The sequence below is a fragment of the Anguilla anguilla genome, chromosome 6, assembly GCF_013347855.1.
Source record: "Anguilla anguilla isolate fAngAng1 chromosome 6, fAngAng1.pri, whole genome shotgun sequence".
In the NCBI taxonomy this organism is placed as follows: domain Eukaryota; kingdom Metazoa; phylum Chordata; class Actinopteri; order Anguilliformes; family Anguillidae; genus Anguilla; species Anguilla anguilla.
In genome coordinates this window covers 18,992,221-19,015,045 of record NC_049206.1, presented here as the reverse complement: position 1 = coordinate 19,015,045, position 22,825 = coordinate 18,992,221, and the positions used below count along the sequence as shown (strand labels likewise).

Sequence of the window (22,825 nt, the reverse complement as noted above, 5' to 3'; positions counted from 1 at the left end):
CTCTGTCGTCTGTCTCGACCTCGTAGAGGGTGGGGGGTTGGCGGGGGTGACTCAGCGCTTCGGAGGCTAAATGGCTGACATCCCCACTCTCGATTCTCACGCTGCCTCTGAGGGCCCTGACACGCCAGAACGCTTTCTCTTTTTTTCCCTCTCCTCCCGGCGCGCCTCCCTGCATTTATGGATCGCGCCTCGCCGCTCTGGCTGCCGCCGACGGAGGTGACAGTGACAATACCTTCCTTGAACGAGGGCCGGGCGGTTGGATCTATGTAAGCCGGAAAAGGGAGGTCACGGAAAGCCTCCTCGTGAAGAAAGCTGCCCCTGCCCCTGAGCTAACCGGGACAGCAGAGGTCCCTGAGAGAACATTCTGCAGCACTGCTGTAAAATGACGTGTGCCAAAATGCACAAACGTTATTTTTTTCAGAGGACAGATCGAGGCAGGGGCCTCATCAGTCTGAGGGACACCAAGGACAGAAGCATCCCAGCCAGCACAGGAGCCTGTCTTCCTATTATGAGGGAAAGAAAGAAAAATCTGTTTTGTGTGTGTATGCGTGTGGGCGGACACAAGCGCGCATGTGTACGCATTATGTTTCGGAATGCACGCTGTGGCTTTGAGCCGCGGCTGTGTCAGTTATCCTTGTTGCGCTGGCGATGACAAAGGTGTGCCATCGCATTCGCGGATTCAAAGCCAGATGGTCTTTGTGAATGAAGAATGACTGCTGAAAGACAATGGAAGAAGTTTTGCTAGTTTTGAAAACGTCCTCCGGATGACACCTGATGCAGAGTTTTTGTCAGTAAAGCAAAGCAGCGATAGCAAAAATTTCAATAACTTAAAAAAATAACTTTTTTTGTAAAATGGAGCAGATATTTTCCAAATATTTGACTATTTAAAAGATGAATAACATATATTTCAAACTATATCTAAGTAGTATACAAATTGTTAACCACTGTACACTTTGAAATATTGTTCATTTTGGCAAAATATCATATCAAAATACAAAAATATAAAATGAAAGTTGGAATAAAGTATATAATTTTAATACATTTGTTTTTAAACAGAATTCACTTATTGTCCTTAAATTATTATGAATGGATGAATCCAATCAGGGGTATGCCATTGTTTTCAGAAATAAATATAGCCTAATTTTTCTCCTACAAAATCAATCAAGAGGCCAAACCTTGTTTACTGTCTGATCTCATAAAGCTGATGTACTATACCTGTGCTGTGCTGCCCTGATAAACTAATAAAATAAAGAGTTCTACTATATCTATTACATGCACCAGCCCTCCATTACCATAATGCATCTGTCGGATTCACAGTACAGGAACTCAAAATCCCACGGCAGCTGTCACAGAGAGGAGTGGGATCTCTGTTACTGTCACCATATTCCCAGAACGACTCCCAATATGTATTTCAATCTGGCATCTAATCCACCAATTTAATTGGCATAATAATTCCCCCATCTCAAATCAAATCATCCAGGTGGGTGCAGTACATTGTTGGTGGTTGACGTGAGTTTCTCTCCTTTGTTGTAGAGTGCTTTGCGATTGTTAGACAAAAGGCACCGTATAAAATGAATCCATAAAAGATCATCTATCTAAGTGCAAATGTAAGATAATGTATTGTGGCACTTAAAAAAGAATGTCTGAAATATGGATAATTAATTGTTCCACCCACTCACCCCCCCCCCCCCTTTTTTTTTTTCTCTAGGAAAACCCTTACATGTGCAATAACGAGTGTGATGCCAGCACTGAGGAGCTGGCACACCCGCCTGAACTGATGTTTGACTTTGAAGGCCGGAACCCAACAACATTCTGGCAGTCATCTTCCTGGAAGAAGTACCCAAAGCCACTGCAGGTGAACATCACCCTGTCCTGGAACAAAACCATAGAGCTGACGGATGACATTGTGATCACATTCGAGTCCGGCCGCCCGGAGCAGATGGTCCTGGAGAAGTCACTGGACTACGGGCGGAGCTGGCAGCCGTACCAGTTCTACGCCACCGATTGCCTGGATGCCTTCATCATGGAGCCCAAGACCGTCCACGAGCTCACGCAGCAGACGCTGCTAGACATCATCTGCACCGAGGACTACTCCCGCGGCTACGTCTGGAAATACGACAAGACTGTGCGCTTTGAGATCAAGGACCGCTTCGCCCTTTTCGCCGGCCCCCGGCTCCACAACATGGCATCACTGTACGGACAGCTAGACACCACCAAGAACCTGAGGGATTTCTTCACCATAACCGACCTCAGAATACGGCTCCTTAGACCAGCCACGGGGGCCACCATGGTGGACGAGTACAACCTTTCTAGATACTTCTATGCCATATCGGACATCAAAGTGCAAGGAAGGTAAGCTATCCTGACTCATTTTCTTGGTGGCACTGTAATAGTTGACATTCCTCTGCAATAATGTCTATCGCTCTCAGAAGCTGTAACAATATTTCACACAATTACGAGGTCATCGCTCCTGGTTTGGTGGGACTGGAAGCCTATGTAATGTGCATTCAGTTATTGGCATACCTTGCTGTGTGACAGGAAATTCAATATTCTCATTTCTGCACTTGAATTCAGTGGGAGAACAATTCACTTTGCAAAACGGATATTCACACTGTGCAATGCCCATACTTTGTGTGTATGTGTGTGTGTACAGTTAAAGCAGATCTCAGGCAAACAACACTATTTAGAGAACATTTTATCTGTTAAGTGCACTGTGCAGTTTACTAGAAATTAAGCACTGCCCAACACAAGCTAACAATTGGAATATGGCTCTTAATGGCACTGTACAGTTGGGCACAAAGTGGAGTGTGGTTCCAGCAAGGTTAATGCTGTTATGTGTGCATAGAGATGTTTACAGCTAAATTTCTGAGGCAATCCACCGTACCACTGCCATGCCTTGTGCATTGCACACAAGGCACATAAGCTGCTTGGCTCCAAAATGCAATTCTGCAAGACACCAAAAGAGCGATTTCCCTTGGGGAGGAAATCTAGCATAATCCATCGGACTTCTATATCCTATCTGGCACTGAGCGAGTCCTGTGAATTCTAAAACTGGGCTTACAGAAGTACAACTCAAAGTAAAATGCTATAGCAATATTTCAGACAGAAAAGTAGGTCAGCACACAAAGGTAAGAACGAGGCCTCTCTCCACAGTACGGGCCAAAAACTTGTCTCGTGAAACTGCATCCATTATTCATGGCGGTTTTCTCTACCGTTTTTCCACACTCGGTGGAACAGAAACCACCGGTTCCACAGAAATGGCGGGGATCAATCTGCACTTGCGTTAGGAGGCAGAGGAACTGGGAGTTGAGACGCGAGGTGTTTACGCACCGCCGATGAATAATACATACGGCCGTTTGATTCCGATTAACTCGTCCCGCATTTTGTTATCTCCCTGCATCAGCGTTTGAAACAGGCCAAGGGAGACGGAACTAAATGACAGCGTGTCTCTTTTTTTTCTAATTACCGTGTTACGGACCTGCATGCTTCTGCCCTCCTGTGATCCAATCGATTGTGAGTAATTAAGGCAGGAATGATGCTGGCTCCTGAAGGACCTCTCAATTGCAGGAACAGGCTGCCCTGACACTCCGATGCCTCGCCTGATTTCTCCCCTGAATTATACATTGGAAGATTCCCATTATTTTCCTCTGAGGAATTCCCACAACTAAGATAAGTAAGGAAAAAAAAAAACATTCTTTTCCCCTTTTTAAGAGAAGAAATTTCTCAGTATATTACATCTTTTCCCACACTTAAGCTGGTGTGAAATATAGAATATTTACAGATTAAAAACTAATTGAAAACGAATCTCAACACATAGTGAGTAGTATAATACCTAGAGAATTAAATTATATGAAAGTTTGCTTTAATACATATTCTGTGCGAAACCTTCATGAAAGATTATGGTCAGTGGATGTGAATCGTGACTACGAATGTCAATACTATGGTCAGAATCTGTGTGAACATTAGAATAGAATGTCTTATTAATATTTATTTGTATTCCTTATGAAAACCCATAGTTGTGCCACAAAGCCCTTGTTGTGACATAATGTATCAAGAAGAAAATATAACCAGTTGGTACAATTCATCAAAGAAAACTGATGGATTAAAAATAGCCAACCTTGCTTTGACCGCTCCACTGTTCCCCAGATGATATTTTACCAAAGACTGCAGAAAAGGTAAATTGGGGGAAAATATGCTCTTTTACCAACATTCTCCATATTGCCCCTGGGAATCGAAATTAGATTTTACACTTTACACAAAAAAGTTTTTTGTGGAGAAAAAGTGAACAAAATCAACAATTTGAGATACTGTGTGTGACTGGAGGCAAATCAGTAATCACAGTCTCAACCTCATTGCAGACACTATCATGCCTGTGAGTTTCACAGGCTCAGTGTGAGTGACAGTAACTCTCCCAGCGGGAGCTGTGTCTTGCAAGCAGATCCCTCCCCATTTACTTCACTCTCGAATAAAGCCATACGCACACCTGCACACATAAAATATTCCAATCAACAAGGATAAAGGATTCACATTCCTAAACTTGCATTTCTGAGTTCTGAATCTTTGCCATTCCCAAAGTGTTCCTACCGTATCTTCAATGTTTTGCTGTGTACAGCACTAGCACAGACAGGTGCAGTGTCAGCTCAATGTAAAAGATCTCCCAATCATATAGAAATTTGTGTTTGTCCCAGTGTTACTGTACATGTCAGTCATATCCAGTCTTGTACACATGATAAAGTCACTGTAGCCGTAGCAATTTTACCATTCATATTTGTCTGGCACAAATGCTAGCAGCAATGATGATATCGATTGTTCGTCATGGAGCCAATACAGCTGTTGGTTGCAGTCTGTAAAACCGCTTGTTTCCTGTGCAGAGTATGCTGACGCATAGTAGCAGGGAGCTAGTGATGAATGCTTTCCAGGTTCAGAATGGGAGAAAAATTAAGGATTTATTTTTGTTGCTGACATATATCAGCATCTAGCCTATTTCTTCTCAAGTGCAACAGTCCTCAGATCCAGCGATACACATGTCAGTCGCTTCCCAGCGTAACGGTGGAAATTTCCGCACGCTCGACATTTTGCTTTAAAGATGTCTGTTTTGCCTATTGATTGGCGATAGAATGATTAATTGTTCAATTACTGTTCCCCCATCCTGGCTGCACATTCAAATGGCTTTATTTGCTGGGGTTGCAATGAAGCCTAGAAATATATGACAGATAATCCATTAGAGTTCTTTCTAAATGTTTTTACAAGCTTTTTCACCTCCACCCTGGTATTTTACTGTAAAAACTCTTGCACTGTTGTTTGCGCATTTCCCCTCTAGTTTAATATCAACAAATACATTTTGTAGCAGGAGTCTAATGGTGTTTGTGCCATTTGTTATTGTAATGTAATATTCATTAAAATGGTACAACTGGCGAGCCTGTTAATACGCCTCTCACAAATTGCTTTCCGTTGTTATGTTTGTGCGGGAGGCTAGCATTTAATGCGAAAAGTAGGCCTCACGAATAAGACACCGGGGACTTGCGGCTCACGGTTGTGTTTTCATCATGTCTGGAATGACCTCCAGTAAATGTAGCCTAATTAAAGGTTACTGTTCATCACGTCCTCAGCCGAGACTCGGGTTACCACGTGGTTTCTGGGAAATGGGACCTTACAATTCCAATGTAGCCAAGATTATATGTACCGGTAATTACATACACAATTGATTCCGACATCCAATTTATCAACCTGTCATCCTATCATACCCAAGCATTATTTTCCTTTCGTCGGTTTCGAGAACCACTAAAATATGTAAAAACATTCACTTGTCCAATGAAAGCCAATCCCTCGGAGCCCAAAAAAAATCCAGCCTAATTTCTATCCCATTGAAAACAGTCCATTTCAGCCTTCAAAAGGCGCATTAACAGATATTAATGGTTAACAGAGCCTCACTGATGGGGCTTTACCTATAAGTCCCTGGGAGACCCAACTTCTGGATTTATAGCTATATTCTTCCTCTGTGATTGATGGCTTGAACCGGTCAATCTGCTCCAGCTGGGATGCCACAAATCTCAGTGAGACTTTACTTCCCTACCGTCTGCACATGGATTTGCAATGCAGGCCTCAACCCCATTTTATGCGGCCATTGCAGTCGCATCCCTTCGGGCTGAACTCCCTTTGATCTCCCTGCACGAACCCTCAGCACTTGTCTCAGCCAAAGACCAATCAAAGCTTTATAGCATCCCTCAGATTAAAGCAGTGCAATTGTGGCACGTACAGTGCGAGAGGTAAACAACGCACAGACTCCTCCGTAATGCTGACTGAAGGAGATGGGGAAGAAAAATCGCAGGTTTGCCTGGCTTGATTGATAAGGTTTTCACACCGGGAAAGAGTTATTCTTCAAGTTTTCCGACACACAAACAAAATCTGCCAGTGTTTATCACAGCTCTCCAACAAGCTGGAGAAGATAGGCCCAATCAATTCTGATAGAGCAAATGTATGGGGAGCCTTGCTTGCAGAAATCAAAGTTCCCTTTGAGTTTTGCTCTAGCCGGACAAGGAGTACCTTACAACATCATTATGAAGACTCAACCAGCATGGGAAATGTTGTCACTTTAAAGGGAATTGATAGATTATGTTAATTAAACGTTACTTTTGTTTGTTCCCCCCAATATTAAATTAGTACAGCATTTGCGGCAAGCCATAATATGCAGACACAGTTCATTGCATATAGGCAAATAGATTGTAGGTCCGATGGTAAAGCGGGCCTCTGTTTTGCAGTCCTCTAATTGGATATTCACTTCACCAAAAATCAACCTCAGGCGCTACACCTGTGAACTGCGAGGGTGGGAAAACAAACCCGGCAAAATCCCAGCCCATTTGATTGACACCTCCGGAGCATGTAAGCTTCCAGCTGGTGTGCAAAGGTCTTCTGGCAGCCCGGTCCCATCATTATTCTTTCATATCCAGCAACAGAGGGGGGCAGGTCTATTTCGGCTTGTTTGACCAGATGCGTGTCATATGCCGACATGTTCTGTGCCAATCATCTCTCATCTCAGATGTTTAATTAGCTCACATTTGAGGCTTTGCTTTCAGTAAATAATTAATGGCTGACTGGAGATACATAAACATAAACTCTCCCGCAGGTGAGTCAGCCAATGTGAATGTCAATGTGACCCACTGCGGCAGATATAAATGTAATGTTTATATTGGGTTTTTTTTTTTTTTTTTTTCAAAACGTGCATTTTATATAGAAATTGTGAATTTGTTTGTTATTACAATACACCCAAACTCCCCTTATAAATGTGAGGTGCCAGTGCTACAAATTTCAGTTGCACCATTACCCCTTAAAATTGAAATCCTCGGAGTCATTACAATGAGAAAATTATGTATTTCTTAAAATTATGATTAATTATTTCAGCACACAAAATGCCTCAGCAGGTTTCAACATAAATGTACCCTGATGTTTGCCAAATGAAAATAGGTCCCTGAGAAATGAAATGTGCTTTACAGTTGACTTAAATGTTTCAATTATCCTCTCTGAACCAGACGCTAAAAACCAACTCCTACCCCATCCCAGCGTTAGCATATTCATCATTCTAACAGTCCTTCTGTGGAAGCTTTTTCTTTCTTGCCTGCCATTCCGAAGCCTTTTTAGACCTGCTCCTGTTTAAATGGGGCTGGGGGTGGGGGTGGGGGGTTCATTACCATATCATGTGCCAAGATCAATGCCAGTCCTCCAGTAATAAGCCACATCAATTTCTTGTCACGGGCCCAGATCCTGGTGATCCCCAACCATGCCAGACAAAATTCTAATTTAATTTCCTCTCCATGGGAAACCAGAGCAGGGGAATTGAGTTATGATGTCTTCCCAATATTTTCCTGGGTAATTCAGGAAGCCCTACAGGGTCGACTTTTAAGTGAGATACAAATATTTATGCAAAGACATATCGGGTTTCATTAGAATGGATCCGCACTTGACCTGCAATGGCTAGTAAAGAAATCGAAAAATTCAAAACTGTCGGTTGCCTCTGCACAGCTATACAGATTTTTAAATGCATACATCTCGAAATCGTTTTTTAAGAGATATGTCCAACCATTTGCTCCAGGAACAAAATTAGGCTAGATAAATTGAGATTTCCCATTTGCTTTAGGTTTGCTAGTACCTGCCCGCAGTTTGCCTCCTGAACATTATGCGTCATGCTCATGGCAAGTTTTTTTAATCAGGGTCTGTACAGCTTTGAAGATTTTCAGTTCGCTATGAGAACAAGCAGATGCCTGTAAAAAAACTGCCATGTCCTCTGTAGATCTGCCTTGTAGCATCCCTGCATCATGTTGAACAAAATATAATGCAGTTTTTCAAAAATGTACGCATAAAGTTGCATATAAGGGAGGGGAAATGCTTTGTTTTATATGCAGTGTATTAACTGAGGGCTCATGTATCTTGGATTTTACATTCATATAGGCCTACTGAAAATTTGTTTATTTTTAAATGATGTTACTGTTACCTCACTGTGTGGAATGTGAGGCTTCATGAATCCCATAATGGGTGGCTTCAGCATCCTGTCAATCATCAATTTGTATGAAATAGACTTAACTGGAGTCACTAATGATATTTTATAGCACCACCCATTCTGAGGTTTATGAGGCTCCACTTGACATACTGATAGAAGAAGAAGTCACAGAATTGCAATGTCTCTGGGGTATATCCCTCACAACGGAGCAGCACCCCGCATTCACAATGGGTGGGCTAGGCAAAGCCACAACACTGTCTACATTCACCTCTCCAATTCTCGCACTCCCCTGTTCAATCTTGTGCGTGGCGTCTCCGCCAAGCTCAACTTTCCCCCGTGTCCAAATGTGGTCAGAGCATAACCCTCCACAAAAAACATCACTAATGATCTCATTTGTGGAGATGAAAGCAGGCGGGTGGCTGTGATTTTCGACATTGATTTTTATTCCGCCACTCCTTGATATAAGTAGCGCATACGGTCGAGCCAAGATAATTGAATTTTTATGTCTCGTCTTGGGTCAGGGCTGGAGGGTCGGTGTGACGTGAATGACAAGTCACCCCTGTGCTCCCTTTAACTTGGAATTAGAAACCGTGCTGTGCCTTGAGACAGTAGATTTAAACTCTGCAGCGAAACCGAATCTGCACTTGCAGGAAAATTCCTAACTGTTCAAATGAGACTGCCTCAGTGCACTTTTGCTTTGTGCATGAGATTGCTGATGAGCCACCTGAATCATTAATGCATGACACTGCAAGAATTGTGCTGGGATTTATGGTTATATCACATCCTTTTACCTGGGGCAACCACTGTGCTCTGCTCAGCTGAAGGGAGGGACCTATCCATATTCAAAAACCAGGGAATCTGTTTTAGCAGAATGGATGGATGGCCCTCATTAGTCTGGCCTTAACTTCAGTCAGTAATGCCAGCCAAGCTCCATTTGAGGACACAAAATACCTTTTTGCACAACCAAAAAATGTTAATCGATTTTTTCATAGGAGAAAGAAGGCATGACTGGACTGGACTGGATCTTTTTAACCTTGCTCCAAACCAGAATATGAGGCGAACAAAATCATTAACTAATGAAAAAGTCTACTCATGATGGCACTTATTAGCATGATGTAAAGAAATGGGTTTGATTTGCAAGTTTTAACGTTGAAAAGTTGCACTGCGGATTGCATCGTGTGCCTGCAGATGAGTAGATTAAACAGAGATTATCTGATGCTGGAAATAGAAGCTACTTGATTAGCTAGATTGGCTCTGAACAGCACATCACTAACCCACCGTATGCCATTCCAAGTTTTGTAAAACTTGTACATGGAATGGGCTAAAAGTACAAATTTCCCAACTGTTATGAAACAACACTATGTATTGGAAGAGAAATAAAATTGACCAAGACCTAGTTCCCATAACCATTCTAGGACTAGATAATCTTAGATAGAATACTGTAGTTTTTGTTACTAGGGTTTTGGGAAGGCTATGGTTATCAATGATTCAAGTCGCACACACATTACATTCTGTTAAACATAATACCAACACATAAAATTCACAACAAAATTTTAATAGCAAAAAGAAAATAACAGAATTATAGAATAAAATAACACACTGGACCTGCTTTTGAAGTTAGACTAGCCTCTTAAGTGGCCAGCTAACTAGCTCGCTAACTACCAGACCTGGGTCAAATACGTATTTGTTTTGGATTCAAATACTTGTCTGTGCTTTACTGATCTTGTCTGGTGTATTGGAGCCAATGAAATACTCTCAAAAAGTGCAAACCCCGCCTTCTGGTCATATTAGCAGGCTCTATTACACCAGGCAAGATCAATAGAGCACAGAAAAGTATTTGAATCCAAAACAAATACGTATTTGACCCAGGTCTGCTAATTACCCTATTTGCAACAGTATCTAGGTTGCTGCTTGCTATTTAACAGCATTTTAACATTAGATGGCTTCTTAATTTTTCTATCAATATCAAATTGGCACACAAACAGGAGTAAATTAAATACATACGTGTAAAAAATCCAGTTTATTTACCCAATATACTGTGCGATGCTTCAGTAGCACTTAGAGCCATTGTTATGTTGTTATATTAAAACCAGTGCATAGTGCATTCTCTGGTCCTAGACTGCAGTGTCCACAGAAGGGCTTTTCAGGCAGTGATTAAGAGTCACTATTGATGGGGAGATAAATGCAATATGAGTCTCACTGTGTAAACTCCCCTATGCAACAAGGTGTCAACAAGCTAGCCCACTGAGGAAAATATTGTTTGCCTGTGAAGAAACGACAAATACAAGATCACTGCTTTTCGGCACTGCCCTGTGCCCACCCTAATAGCCATGCAACCAATCATCTGTGAGCTTCTGCCTAAGACTAATTAAAATTTGGATTTATAATTGCATTAAAATGTTGTCTCGGATAACACTAGTCTTCTTTATTAGCTATGAGTTTGGTGCTGACACCTTCCATTTGGATGACAAACAGTAATTCATCGTAGCAGATTTGATTGCAGTAACACCTGCTTAAGTAATTAAAATTCATACATGATTAGAATTCATTGCCACTGTCTTTTCTCAATTAAGGCCCATAATTCATTGGTTCAGTTCAACCTTCAGTTTACTTGGTTGCTTTACCAAAGCATTCTCTACGTTGGTGTAACATTACAGTAACATTGCAACTTTGCCATGGAAGAAAGTTATTTGTGAGAAACCTGTCTACAGCTGAGTTATAGGTTGTTTCATTTTCACTTTCATCAATTTCATCTTTATTCATCATAATATTTGATGGTCAAACAAAAAAATTAATAAAGTAATTAATTTTGATGATAATTGTGACTAGTTCCTCAGCCAGTTTTTTTTAAGATTTTGAAGCAAATATAACCTGGAGGTTGTGGGTTCAAATTTTAGATTAACAATCCCCCAGAAGTTACACTCATGAGCAAACAACTGTGTTGATGTAAGTAGTCATATTTATATAAACAGAAATGTCCCGTGTTAAAAGGTTTAAGAATTACTGGTAAGCTGAGAAAAGCAAGTAAGTGTTATATTATGCTGTACTGTCATATTACTTTAGTGCACAAAATCTTCAAGAAAAACCTACTGAAGAAGAACAGACAGGTGCACATTTTCAACTCCTCAGAGGGAGAGCAACTCGAGAGGGATGCTTAACACCCTCAACTCTTAAAATAAACCAAACACCAGCACGGATTTGGAGAAGCAGCAATCTCATTAAAATGCCACCCAAAATAGATTTATCTGCGTTCTCTTGTGTGTCTGGGTGCATTAAAAAAAAATAGCATCTGGCTTTAGAGGGAAATTAATTTTCCTTTTCAGAACGGACCCTACGTGGGCAGTGCGCGACCTACGTGAAATAATTTCAGACATCTCGCTGAGCAGATATCTGCATGTGAGAATGGAAAAGAGCACACGCGCTGTACACGTCTTTCTCCCATAGAGAAGACTTTGGTGGGTTCAGTGAGGGTTCTGCTGAAGCACTAAACAGGACCTGGATTGTAATTCCCTATTCGAAACTGAGTGTTACAGGCTGTAAGGGACGCTGGACATGCCTGGCGTGCCAAGTAAGAGGAAAAAACTTCCCACAGATGGGCAGTGCTGTCGTGCTAACGCTGTCAGGAAAAGAAAAGGGAAAAAACAAACATAAGACTTAAGTGTAGACTTGCCGTCCTTCACCTTCCAGGAAAATGTATTCTAATAGCAAGGCAAACATTTTTTTGTGCCTTTTTGTTCCATTTTGTGTCACGGATTTCATTTTCCACAAACTCAAAAAAGAAACCTGTGTAGCCTAAATGTTTTCACATTCGCACACTCAGCCAATCAGAATCCCATTACTGTGAAGGTCACGACCCCATTCCACAGGCTAGCGTGGTGTTGTGACTAAATATTTCTTTCAAATGAAAATAAATTGTCTATTAAAAAATAAATAAAATTCCCCCTACACACACACACATACACACACACACACTTAACTAAATGGGTTTGAACTTTTGGCAGTTGTGCCAGAAAGGGTCTACAGGGTCATATATTTTTGTACAGAACTGTCGAATAGGTAAACGTCCCTATTAAGCCCACCAAATCCGCTTTTCAGACATTTTTAATGTATACTACCCCAATTTAAGTGAGAACATTTTAGTTAAAATGAAAGTCTAATCTCTCATTTGAAGTGTCAATAATTAATTTATACCAATTTCTAATGTTTTTATTGTTTAATTTGTCAAAATATGTCAAAAGTCTGGCATGGGCTTAATGGGTACCTAACGTACCCTTTAAGCCCATGGGTGTTCCAAATAAGCCCACTTCATTATTTGTTGATAAATAAATATATATTTAAAAAATCTTAACAATGCAAACTTGTTCTATTCTGTAATCTCTTAGCTCTCAATAGCTAAGCTAAATTTTCATTTTGTCTCCACTCCTATCCTATGGCCTGTAAATGGCATTTGAAATAGGCATGACCAGCCTTTTTGCTGTGTTGTCAACACAGAAAAAGCTAAACTTACAACATGTCTTCTTTGGAATGTAGCCAAAAAACTATTTACGAACAAAATCAAAACTATAGTGGAAATTGCTCTTCAATACTTCATCTTTCAATATGTGTTGTCATTTTGTCTGTATCTCTATCCTATGGTGTGCTGTTGGCATTTGAAATTGGCCAAAATTTCTGGTCCAGCCAGCTGGTTGAAAGTGCAGGTGTTTTTAGGATGATTTCTGAAGACCGACTGACTGAACGAAAAACAATTTCAGGTTCAATACTAATGTTCTAAGGATAGTAAATGAGTCAATTTCAGGATTTACAATTAAACAATAACTTTAATTTATTTTCAAATGTTTTTGTACAGATTTTCAATGACCTCATGATTGCGCAAATAGAATGGTCCAGGTCCCTACAGCCCTGCTTTGCAGAGGATGAACTTGCGCTTCTATCATGCGTGGACATGAACTGTAATTCTTTTGTGTTTTAGTCATCTTAAACTAAAACTCATCTGAAAAGTAAAGATTAAAAAATTATTGATAATGTTAAGATAGAACACAGGCCTATCCAGAATGAATTGGCCTATGCAATATCACTGATATTTAAATATGGGTAGTAATTATCTGAATTATGGAGCTGATTCATCAGGTGAGGTCAAAATTAGGGATCAAAGTTGGTTCAAAGGTCAAAAGGGAGAAAATCCCCATTGAAACACAGTAAAGTGGGCTTAATGGGAACAGGTGGGCTTAAAGGGAACATCAGTGAATTTATGGTTAAAAGACAGAATATTTTATTCTACTCACATGACATTAAAAAAACAACTATGTGAAATAAATCTACATATGGTGCACTAACATAATATGAAAAGTATAAATTGATCATGCAGAGAAGTAATTAGCTATACTCATTTACATCCACCCCAGACAGTGTGATTTTAAGCCCACCAGGCAAAAATGTTAATTAAAAAATAAACATACACATTTATTGTCTATTTAACAGTATAATAATATAAACTGCATACAAAAATATAAACTATACATGCTTATCATGCTTTGTCATTGCAATGTACCATACTATGTAGCTACTGTATTGATGCAGCATGTGGTCTGTTTGCTAGCGTGCTAAAACTCATATTTTGATTTCAAAAGAAACAATATTTCTAATTCAGGTAATATTCTAACATATGTCTCATTCAAAACACTAATCACTTAAATTTTGATAACAAATGAGTACTTACCGAAAACAGGAGTAGAAATATACTATTAGTATATACTATATATACTATATACTATATAAGTTTTTTTGCAACTTCTTCTGGGATCAGCAGGCACATGCCACACATGTGCTTCGATAACTCAATATCAACAAATGTGATTGACTTACAATAAAAAGTGTCATTTATGTAACAAGCAGCTTCATTTGAAAAAACATCACACAGCAAAAAATGATGATGTAGTTTTTTTTTATTTGACTCAGAAGTTGCAAGTGGGCTTATATGGTACGTGGGCTTAATAGGGACGTTTACCCTACCTCCTCTATATCAACATTTGAATGTGAACAGGGGCAATTTGTCATGTGCTCTGACCTCTATTGACACCATCTTCAGGGCCTGGAGCAATATCTTTTGAAAGCATCAAACAGAAAACAAAGAGTTTTGGTGGGTGATAAATATTAATTTCCAACAGAGAGGTGTTAATTTGAATGCAGCACACACATAGACACAGTAGATAAGGAGAACTGCTCATTGTAGGGGAACCCCGGAGGACGATGCCATTAAAGCTTTATTGAATAGACTTACTGCATTACCAGTTCAAGCTCTGTCCCTGCAGTGTCTCCCCTGGTAATAGGGGTGGAATTAGAGCCATGGGTTTCTTATTTCAATTTAACAACGCCAGCGGCAAAAACCCAGCATCCCTAAGGTTTCCCCCTCTTCTGCCATGGACCAGCTGCCAAATAATGGCTGTTTTTTTTCCTAGTTTTGGGAAACCTGTAACTAAAAAGGCTAAAGACAGTTTTACTTTCAGAAAGTTCAGCCCTCCCTGCTGCAGCGAGTGCAATATAAATGACTGCCCAGTGTTTTGCAAATGTTAACTTACTTGTCAATCCACTCTTCTGTTGAAGTTGATAACCTTGAAATAAGGGCTTAAGGTGTCGGCCTTGGTTTGCCTGTTATTGTGTAGTTCCTACAAATAATTTTATCTGGAAATGTTTTGGAAATTGTACCTGAGAGGGCGTTCAAAAGAGACTCATTCCGGTACAAGGTTAATTTTCAGCACAGTGACATGCCCGAAGCTCTGGTTGAATGTGACTGTGTCAATGGCGACTGTGGTCAGCACATAATTGGACACAGAGACACCCAGAGGCCTTCAGTGTCCTCATGCACCAGTAATCTCCTCTGGTCAATCAGGCACTAGCATTCTGCCTGCGCCAGCTAAGCATGAAAGAGGACTAATTCAGCAAAATGACTGAGCAGCTCAGAAATTGCATTTTGGGAGACAGAAGATCGTTGCATAAAAATCTCAGTGCTCAGTTGTAGGAGTAGACCAAATACTTGTAGACAAGTCCAGGGCTTCAGAGAGGTTTTTACTTTCTGGAAAATTAACATTTATTGCATGTTTCAAAAGATTGTAGTCAGTAATTGCTCTTGGCCAACTGCTTGAACTGCCTGAGCCATTTGGGAGGGCCAACAGTTGTTCTATATGAAACACTGTGGGACAGATTTGGTAAATGATTGTGACTGCTTTTTGAACGCAAAAGCTGTCCCTACAAGGCTGCAATATCTATGTCCGATTTACTAAATTGTTGCATTGGGTATAAATCACTATTAGAATGTGATTTGCAGTGATTATGTCCCTCTGTGACTTTATTTTTCATGCATAGTTAAATCTGTTCATGAATATGTATACCTGGAGTGAACGTGGTAAAACAGTGTGGAGATTTTGTAATTTAGGCCAATTCAGTATTCTGTGCAATTTGTTCAGCCATGCTTGAATTGCAGTTCTACACTTTGTGTGTGGATTTTAAGAACTCCTGAAAGCAGGCAGTAATTTTCTGAGCATCAATATAACCTAGTTCATGTTCTATAAAAGGTATGTTAATAAGTTCTCTCTACCAAACATGGCAGCAGTCATCGGAGCCAGGAGAAAACACAGAGGACAAAGCCAAAACAGAGAGTTTTTCATCCAAGAATGCGTCCCCTTTCAGTTAACAACAAATAATGATGCAAAACAATAATCGCAGGGAAAAATACTGTTCTGAATTCGACCATATCGTTTTGAACAAAATATCCATTTTTTAGCACCTTGTTATCCGGACGTGTGAGCATGCCACATTGTTTTGAACACTTTGTATGCGTGTCTCCTGCCACAACATTGTCAATGAGGGTGTTTAATTTCTTTGAACATGTACTTAGAACCAGTCCAAGTAAATCACAATAAGCAATCACAAAATAGCGTAACAATATAGCAAATGGTTTCCTGCTGCAACTATTTCCTTAGTTAATCTAGTCCTTGTAATTGTTCATATTTTTAAATATGGAATTTTCTTATTAATGCCTCTGTCTAATACTGAAATGAGTTTTCCATGTATAATTAAAAGGATGTTTGCGACTGACAGTGGAACATAGAATTCTAAATAGGAAGAGGAGGGCTGGCATGGCTGGCTGAAGCTGTGAATTCTTAGTTCTAACGAACATTATCCAATCAGAATTCATAGAGGAATAAGTCTATTTACTTTATAATGCCATACATTGCCTGTTTCTTGAATAGTCCTTTTATTATAAAATTATAATATCTTCTGATTTGTGTGTATCTGTGTGAGTGGCTGTAACATGTTGTAAACAACTGGTACATTTATGAAATATTGAAGAGATATGTGTTTTTCCATATACCAGTATACTGCTTTCCACATCAAAAGAAGTCTTTCTTGAGGTTAATGTGCATTAGAGCATACCTTTTCCATGCGCTGAAATGAGCAATAAGTGCTGAAATATCAGAGATCTATGGATTTTAGTCATATTGCAGTTACAATCTATGTGCAAATGCCCCCTTCTGAAGGAAGTCTTTTCATTAATGCTGTTCACATAAAGCCATGCAGACTGCAGAGTCATTTGTCATAGGAAGAATTTTTAAAACCTCAAGCACATCAATCCTTTCGGCAGTACTTTACACGCAGTACGCTGGATTCATAATGGACCCACGTTCATGCTGCATGAATTTAGCGGACAATAGCAATACATCAAGCTATTGCTTATGTTCATAATCAAGGCTAACCTCAAAACCAGTGTGTTGCGGTTGAGTGTATCCCACAGGAATAGAATTGTTCTTTTGGAGTGTTATTATTTAAATATAGATATTTATAGGACTTTTTCAGCTTTTAAGTTTTTCAGCTACAATGCTTAGTCCTAAAATCTGGATAGTTACATAGGAAAACATTTTTGTCTATTCTTACACTTGTAATTATTGTTCTTCTCTATGAACTCTTATCCCAGCATAACCTTCAAAGTCTATTTAGTTTTAACGGTGCCATTTTCCTCTTTCCATTTCCAATGACATTTCACCAGTGACTCTATAGTGCAAAGGAATTCCAATGGAAGACTTTGGGAACATCCAGAAGTGCCTCCAGAACATAAATATATGCACAGTGTTTCAGTGTTAAGTGATGTGCTTGAGGAAATATTTACATACCCTCCATATAACAAGTTTCACATTCAGCACTATCAACCTGTTGCCTCCAAGGGGAAGTTAGGATATCACAAACGCACAAAAAATAATACAATATAAAAATACACTTCAACAACACACATAGGCTATTTATCCATGAAACAACATACTGTGTCAAGGGCTAGGTCTTAATTGTTTATCACTAAAGGGCCTGCTCAACAAGTCAGATCATTACTAAATGTAAGCTATTAAAATGCCTACATATCATCGCTTTATTATTCACTTGAGGCGCATAAGGGTAAGAAAGCTTTACGTGCTTACTTGCAGTTGAAAAAATGAAGAGAAAAAAAAACTTTTAAATTGATTTTATAATCGTCAACCAAGCAAAAGGCCTCTAAGCTCTTCTTCACAAGCCTCATTCTGTTTTTATTTATCATAGTAAATTACTCAACAAGCTTAGCACTGTGCCAACAATTTCCCAAACTGGCACTCTTCTTGACAATGTAAATCAAATTAGTTCTTTTCATATTTTTTTGACATAAAAGTGACCTTAACTGGGAAAACCACATATGAGCTTTCCTTCTATAAGAAGAATGTATAAGGAGTAGAGCCTGACTGGTATATCAGACACCTGGAGGAGGGGGTTATGTTTGTTCATCACTATGGATAACTTACTAGATAGCTAGCCACATTGGAGAACACAAAATGCAAAAGCAGGCATTTTCAGGCAGGTACAAAAGCAGATACAAATAGCAATTAGATGATGATACTTGATGATATGAATACACAATGAAATTGCTGTTTGCAAAAACAGAACAGGCCCACTCAGTAATTTCTGTTGCTAATAATGGTACTATAGTATAGTGCTATGGTACAGAAATATTCACCAAATAAAAATAAGGATTCAGATTCCCATAAAAACCACTTAAAAAACTAAATTTAAATACCTACTATGAGACTACTTCTTTTTTTCCATTGTCCATCTTCCGCATTTCCTTCTTCTTCCTCCTTGTTTTTGCTATCTAAGTAGTCCTTGTGCAGCTCATCTCCATGGAAACAAACTCATCACTCACTCCTCAGGTAAGATATCAAAAGGAATAGTTGGCTAAGGGTTTGCCAAATAACCCATGCCAACGGCCATCAGATGTACTTCACTTTGCCACTGTAGCCTCATGCAAACTGCAACAGTAACAAAGGCTTAGAAAACTAAGTAAAGTTGTTGCCCAGCTTACCAAGACAGCAATGTAAGACATTAAAAACTACAAGTACCACGATCCACATGGTATTTAGTGTGTATTTGTTGATTAACACCAATGATTACTTAGTGGACCTTTGATTTGCTTGCTAGGTTTGTTTGTAGCATAACACCTTACGTCACTTAACAACCATTTGTCCATTGCAGTTCTGGGATTCACTGCACAGACTAACCACATCTCAAATTTGGTTGTCAATACCAGAATTTTTCAGGTGGTGAGTTTTGTTGTAAAATACAGTTGTTGCTCCTCTTCAGAACAGAACTGTGTATGAACATATTGTAACAGAGTTAAGCACTCCAGTAAGGAGTGACAACCAAAAATTTTGTTGTAAATATATGTCCAACACATTTTTGTCCCCGGCCTCTACCTGACTGAAGTCATTCTCTCTTTTTCATTGTCCCTTGATTGACAGGTGCAAGTGCAACCTCCACGCCAACAGCTGCGTCTTCGACAAAGAAAAGCTGGCGTGTGAGTGTGAGCACAATACCACGGGCCCCGACTGCAGCAGATGTAAGAAAAACTACCAGGGCCGAGCGTGGAGCGTGGGCTCTTACCTGCCCATCCCCAAGGGAACCGCCAATATCTGTGAGTACCCCGACCACATGTCACCTTTTACCGCCTCAAAATCCTATGTGGGCACAGCACCAATAATGGTAGGGCACTTGTAATCCACCGTGCTTTTACATTTTGGTAATAGGCTCCCTCTGCCTTTTCTTCCCTTCTGCTTTGGTCTCTTGAGGAGAAATACAAAAATAAACGGTTTACGAGATGAGCTCCCTGGTGTGCAAAAGGGATTGTGAATAATACCATTTCCCTGCTCCGTTTCACACAACCTCTGTAAGACAGGAGGCTTCGGAATGTATCCCTACCCTAATCTGCGGAGGAGTGGGGGCAATATTTTATCTAATCCCGCTGATTCAGGCACGGAGCTTGAGATTTAACATCAGAGTTCCAACCCCCCCTGTAATTCTAGCTTGGGGGCCTCTTTGCATGAAACTCAAGTTTATTCAGATGGTAGGAGGGAGACACATTAACCTCCTAATAGCCAAGCTAGCATTCAGCAAAGTTTCCTGAGCATGAAGTAAGGTTGTGATGAATAAAGGCTTGTGTTTTAGCACTCCAAATGAAAAGGTTCTAGCTTACAGCTTTGTAAATAGGCATTTCTGAAATATAATATAGTTTAACAAATCCTGAGAACCATTCCCTGAGTATCCACAATTAAACAAATGTTTTTTGTGCTGGCTTGGAAGTTTAATCAGAAGTAAGACCATTGCTAGTTGAATACAGGCTGGTCATGTGCGTTCCAGATATTACTTGTGTGTGTGGGGGGAGAGGGGTATATTTCTGCTCTAGGGGAAAAATGCATACATTTTAACACCTTGAGAAAATGTCATTCCGTCACCATGAAGCAAGGCCCTGGTCATGGATGGATGCAACCACCAAAAACCATTTCTCACAAAACCAGATTGAAATTGCTGGATCAACATCCACTTCTCCAAAGGAAATGCATTTCCTGCACACTTCAGCTTTGTTTTGACGGAAAATAACTTATTTCCCTTCTAGCGGCAGAATGGTATTTATGAATGTCTCTGCAAGGCACCCAAATAGAGGTTATGCTTTTGATTGACAGCCTGTTATTAAAAACCTGGCAACAGGGCTCATCTGAGCTCAATGGATGGGGCTCAGTGGAACCTTATGAAGTGCAATATTATGACTTGTTTTGAAGAGACATAGTATGTAATAATATTGCAAAAAAAAAAAAGATATTGACATGACTGGCATCAGGGGAATAAAGCTAATGTGAGCCTTTGTTGGGAAATATTCTGGACAGGATCTGTCATTCTGAAACAAATCACTGCCTCTTGTGACATACATTACCCAAGAAGAAGACATATGAGACATACGAGACATATGGCTTCAAATAAAGACAGATTAGTTTAAAGCACAAATAAAGTACTTCGCTTATTAGAGTCATTTATCAACTCAACATCAAGTCCACTTTTATAAAGTGTGTGTGTGTGGTGTGTGTGAGAGAGAGTGAGAGAGAGAGAGTGTGTGTGAGTGAGAGAGACTCACAGAACAACATAAGAACAATAGTGCTAACCACTCTTACTGCCTCAAAATACAAAACACAAAGCCGCCGATGCTGTACGAGCACAACCACCACAACTCATCTTGCTACTACTTCATCCTCATTTCCATATTGTACACCTTAACCAAACAAAACCAAGCACTTTACCATTATCAGAGCCCAAGCAGGCCATTTTTTACATCAGACTAGCCTGGACCATAAAAAGTTCTACTAGTAGAGAATTTAAAAAGACCATCTGAATTGTGAATTGTGAAATTGCACCAAGGTTGGCACATGAAATGAAACTGAACTCACCAGTAGAAGAGGTAAAGACTGGCTTTAAGCGGTTGTCAAGTTGTAAATAGTAGTTTGGATTGCTATTTAGTATATTGGCTGGTTGGAAAGAAAGTTGGGTTGCCTGCCTTCCTGTAAAATATGAAATCGTCTGTAGTTGGAAATTGAAAAATGTGTTCTGTACTCATAAGGGACGTGTTCCAAACCTTTGAGACACTGGTGTGGCATGGGTGGCCGAACTGGTATCCTGGCTGACCCATTTATCTTGGCTGAAACGCCATATGGAATCTTCCCTGGTCTGTGATCGTACTGTCCGATCCACCACCCAACTGTCCAGTTCCAATGGTAGAGATTAATAATCTATGCAAACTAGCTAGCTAGTTTGTCTATATAACAATTCACAATAGCATCATAAAAATTAACATTGGTAACTTGTAACATTAAAATTCCACAGCTTCCCATGTGTAATAATAATTTGTAAATTCTGCTGATTCACATGGCATTGAATTCTAATGCCATTCACATACTTGCTAGGTAAATTATCTCACCAGCTAGTCTGCTTATCGTTAATCTATTCAATACATGATTATTATTTTACAACGGTGATAGCTTGCTAGATAGGTAACTGTGGCTAATAAATAAATGACATGGGATGGCAGTTTAGATACAGTTAAGGTAAACAAACAAACTAGCAACTAGTACCCAAAAACAGTCACATCAAAGTGCCAGATCCCTCATTTTCCTTTTTATTGAACAATTATTTTTATTTTATTCATTTGTTTTGTTTTTTTTTTTGGGGGGGGGGGGCGTGTACCTCACCCTCCCCCACTGCTTTAATGCTGACCTTGTTGTATGGATTGAAAGAATGATACTGTAAACACCCTGACAAAGGCAGGCAAACATATAGAAAAATAGACAGAAGCAGAACAGAGACTGCATCACTTACCAAAAAAAAAGAGCCCTTCATCTAATAATTCAGGAGGAAATGTAATTTCTATCTCGCCGAGTGGGGCATAGTGACGGAGAGAGGAGTGGACATGTAAGCAGGGAATTGGAAATTGCTCTCCACCGGAGCCGAGATTCCCTCTGTGCTCAGAGAATGTTCTCCGAGGGCCAGAGGGGGAGGAGGAGGAGGAGAGGATTCGGTAGTGTTACCCTGACAGTCCACATTCCAGCCGCCACTGGCTTTGGATATCGGTCATGTCAAGAAACAATCCCCCGTAATCTTATCACAGGCAACAATGTAATCATAGCATTAAACAGCCCGTAGGGTATAACACTTATCAGCGACCCAGACTTCTGTCTGTCAGGAATAAACCTGAAAATTAAAAGGGCTTTTCTTAAAGTCATTGATTGTATTTTTCTGTCACACTTCTTTCTATCACTTCTCTTTTGTTCTGAGATCAAGTAGTGTGTGTCAATTAATGTTTGTTATAATTGTCAAAGAACAGACATGCCATTTACTGGCTTTTACCTTACTAAACAATGTCTGCCCCCCCCCCCCCCCCCCCCCCCAAATAAACACTCTCTGTCAGGATTTAGCTAGCTTCATGGAGAGTGTAACAACAAATTC

At 40.0% G+C, this 22,825-nt stretch overlaps 1 protein-coding gene across 6 annotated transcripts in view; it reads left to right on the top strand.

The window, feature by feature from the left end:
* The window catches only part of LOC118229274 (netrin-G1), an 87,644-nt gene that overhangs the window by 37,952 nt on the left and 26,867 nt on the right, over positions 1–22,825 (top strand). For all 6 annotated transcript variants that reach the window (XM_035421115.1, XM_035421116.1, XM_035421119.1 and 3 more), the window contains exons 3-4: positions 1,709–2,352; positions 19,300–19,472. In XM_035421115.1, coding sequence (XP_035277006.1) covers positions 1,709–2,352; positions 19,300–19,472 — 817 coding nt within the window. The remainder of the gene's footprint in view (positions 1–1,708; positions 2,353–19,299; positions 19,473–22,825) is intronic.